We start from the raw sequence: 3759 nt of genomic DNA on the forward strand, positions 1-3759 counted from the left end.
TCCTTACTATTGTCATTTTCCTCTACTTCTTTTGTATGTTTGTCACTCTCTTGTGACCTGCTATTTCCAAGGTGCCTTGACAGTCGAAGCAGACCTTGTGCTGTTGAAGCTAGAGAGGTGAGCAGAGTAAGTCTGATTCCCTGTAAAGACTTCTCTGTTGACATCCACCCCTTGGCACTCATATGACCTTATGCAGTTGCGAGTGCCGTAAAACCCTCTTCTATAAAAAACAAAACAAAAACCTACCGTTGAAATTGTCTGAGACGGCCATCCACTGTAGAGGAGAAAAGTAGTTGTCCTATAGACAGGTTGAAGTTTTGGGCACTGTCGTTAGGATAAAGAAAAAACATGAAGGATTTCTGGATGGGGGATTAGAAGTGGTCATTTGTACAGATGATTATCTTGGACAGGTGACTGTTGGATCAGGCTTGACTGTGTTTCGTTCCTAGGATACTTGAAGAAGTAAAATAAAACAGATGAACATCTTACTTTCACTGGAAAAATAGATGGCAGAAAAGGCAGAAGGAGACAAAAAAATTATTTACCTATAGAAATTGAATAGGTAGGTGAGGGGAGAAGACTGGGGTGATATAGCTGTCCCCATGGTTTTATGCACCCCCCATAATTTAGCAAAATTTGATCATTTTTTTGCATAATTTCTTATTATTTTTCTTTATCATTCTTTGTTAAAATTAACATAATCACATAATTTCACATTTTTGGAGCTCAGTTTGCATAATTTCAGAATTTTTCTTGCTTAAAACCACAGGGACAGATATAGATAGTTGTTTTTTTTTTAAACCATTCATTCAGAGAAAGAAATAGCAAACCCTGATTGCCAATATCTTCTTAGATCTGGCTTTTTTTTTTTTTTTAGACCATCCAACCTGAGAAACGGATGGCTCACTATAACTGCCAATGTCTTTTTTTGATCGAGTATTTGATGAAGAATTACCTTTTCCTCTGTGTGCTGGAGCTGATTGAGAAACCATGAGCCCTGGGGTCATTTTGTACCTCCAGTGTTGTATTCTTCACATTTTAGAATACTTATGGTTCGAAGATCTCTTTAAAACTTTCAGCATTTCCCAAAAAATCATTTTGACAGAGTGCTATGCAAAGCTTTCGGATCGGATTAACGAGTAAGTTTCCTCTTTGGAAGTGGTGGCACAGAGTTCCCCACGTTGTATGGACACGATTGTAAAACAGGACGTACGGATAGGGTTAAGTGGTGGCACAGAGTTCCCCACACCGTATGGATACGATATTAAAACACAACGTATGGATAGGGTTAAGAAACCATGAGCCCTGGTTTTGGCTGTGAGAAAGGTAGTGTAAGGTTGTTACAGTCAGGAGGTTGAGCTGCTCAGAATATCTCATTCCACTGGATGGGATTTCATAATGTGGCAACCACAACTGCATGGTGCCCCCCTTTTTGATTTGAGAATAAAATCATGTCTTTCCAAACTTTAGAGTGGGTGGTTGGCGAGTGTCTGGTGTGGTGTGTTCCTTCTTTCCTATCAAACATCTATCGTCTTTATCTCCCCTCCTTCTTTTTTATTTTTGTTACTATCTTGTAACACCTCTAATCTTCTGGCGCTAATATGACCTTATGCAGTTGCGAGCGCCGTAAAACCTCTACTAAAACTTAATAAAAACCCTTTAAAATGTGTGATCCAGAGGTGCAAATTTTTCAGACAAATCAGACAATTGGGATTTTTAAAATCATCCAGATTTAAAAAGTTTTAGTAAGAGTTTTACGGCACTTGCAACACATTAAGGTCATATAAGTGCCGAAGAATAGAGGTGTTACAAGAGAGTAACAAACACAAAAAAAGAAGATGGGGAGATAAAGACTATAGACGTTTCATAGGAAAGAAGAAGCAAACCACACCAGAGCACCCACCGACCTCCCATATCCAGATTTTGCCTGACTCCTTGATGCAAGATGTATCGTACATTAGTATGATCATAAAATTGAGGATATGTTTTTTCATAATATAATCATAAAATTGAGGATTTTTTTTTCATAATATGATCGTAAAATTGAGGATGGTTTTTTTTTCATAATATGATCAGAAAATTGAGGATTTGTTTGTCATAGTATGATCAGAAAATTGAGGATTTGTTTTGTCATAATGTGATCAGTAAATTGAGGATTTTTTTTCATATGATCAGTAAATTGAGGATAAAAAAAATAATATTATGATCAGTAAATTGCATTTTTAAAAATAATATGATCAGAAAATTGAATATCTTTTTTTCATAGCCAGTTGACATCTCTGGTGATTGTAATGTTATTGGTGAGTGTTTGTAACAAAACTTTGTTGAGTGGCAGTATTGAAGTCATGATATGATCATAATGTTATTTATATATATTATATTTGTGAAAGTTCGTCACTTTGGTTGCCCAAAGCTTCTGAACCACTTAACTTTCGAATTTGAAAAAATTAATAGAGGTTCATAATCATTTAAAGGGAGCACAGTTATATTTAGGAGTCTGAAGTCAGTGGAGTTTAATTTTCAGTTTTTCATTAGTTTCGTTTAGACTTAATCTTGGGAAAGTCCATCTTCTAAGACACCATTGTAAACAAGTGAGGCTTCCGTTCACAAGCAGTGGGCACTGTTTCCACACCTTCGAAATTCTGGAGTGAACAAACATGGAAACGGAATAGAGGATTAATCTATATTATATGTGAGGCAGCGTGGTGGAATCAGGCTCTCGTCAAAATAATCAAAGTAAAGAAACCTGCATTTATCCGCTGGGTTGTGAATTTTTATCAATTTTTTTTTTTGGGCTCAACACCTTTCATGCCCATTAAAGAACTCATTTCTGTGTAGATTTTTCTGAAAAACGATTAAAGGTACAAAAAGTGTAAATTTTCAGTTACCACGGACTCTTAAGCTAAGGAAATAACTAATCTTTGGAGGCCGTTTCCTTACTAATTTTACTTCTGAAAATAGGTGACCCCTACCTCCTTCTTTCGCAAAGATAAATGGATAACTTTTTCATTCAAATAAAGACAAATGAACAAGCTTTAAGCTGATACCACTAACTCTACAAGCCCAAAAATTGACGAGAGCCTGATTCCACCACGCTTCTTCACATATACTATTTGTTTCGCTCATCAAACGGGTTCCCAGCTAGTTGGAATGTGTGATGATTGTAATGAGAATATTATGGTAATTTTTCATTTTTTGTGTGTTTTTAATTCTATTTCTCAGAAGTCTTCCTCCGGTTGAAGAGGCAACCAAGTCTCAACCGTTGGCTCTGACAATGACGGAGATTGAGGACACCTGCAACATCAAGGTACGTCAGTTGGGTGGTTGTGAATTTTGACCAACACATTCATAAATCAAGTGAAAAGCATCTTTGGTGTATGATGTCACGCTGACCCACATGTCACTTCACAGGGAGTGGAGACCCGTGATGTGGGTTGTAGGTCAAGGAAGTTCTAAACGGGAGGGGGGGGGGGCCTCAATTTGACTTTTACTGACAACTGTCCCTTTGTTGCATTTACATAGCCGGAAATCTATATTCTCCTTTGTTGTTTGGTATAGTGGTAAAGCTTTTCCTAGTGGCTGAAGACACTCAGGGTTTGACTCTGGAATGGGGAGGGTTTTGTTTTTTTCCGAATATTTCCATCTGTTTGCTGGGATGATGTATCTCGTTCAGCCTATTTTTCAAAAAGTTCATTTTATGGACCAAAAAAAAGGGGAAGGTTTGTTTTTTTCTCAAGTATTTCCATCTGTCTGCTGGGA

The 3759-nt window shown here is 37.2% G+C and overlaps 1 protein-coding gene across 1 annotated transcript in view; it reads left to right on the plus strand.

The window, feature by feature from the left end:
• Positions 1 to 3307, plus strand: part of LOC101858371 — a gene marked incomplete at its 3' end in the record, with an annotated part of 17916 nt that extends 14609 nt beyond the window's left edge. The window contains 1 exon segment of the mRNA XM_005089363.3: positions 3223 to 3307. Coding sequence (XP_005089420.2) covers positions 3223 to 3307 — 85 coding nt within the window.
• Between the last annotated feature and the right edge of the window lie 452 nt (positions 3308 to 3759).

The sequence above is a fragment of the Aplysia californica genome, unplaced genomic scaffold (genome assembly GCF_000002075.1).
Source record: "Aplysia californica isolate F4 #8 unplaced genomic scaffold, AplCal3.0 scaffold00005, whole genome shotgun sequence".
Lineage (NCBI taxonomy): Eukaryota > Metazoa > Mollusca > Gastropoda > Aplysiida > Aplysiidae > Aplysia > Aplysia californica.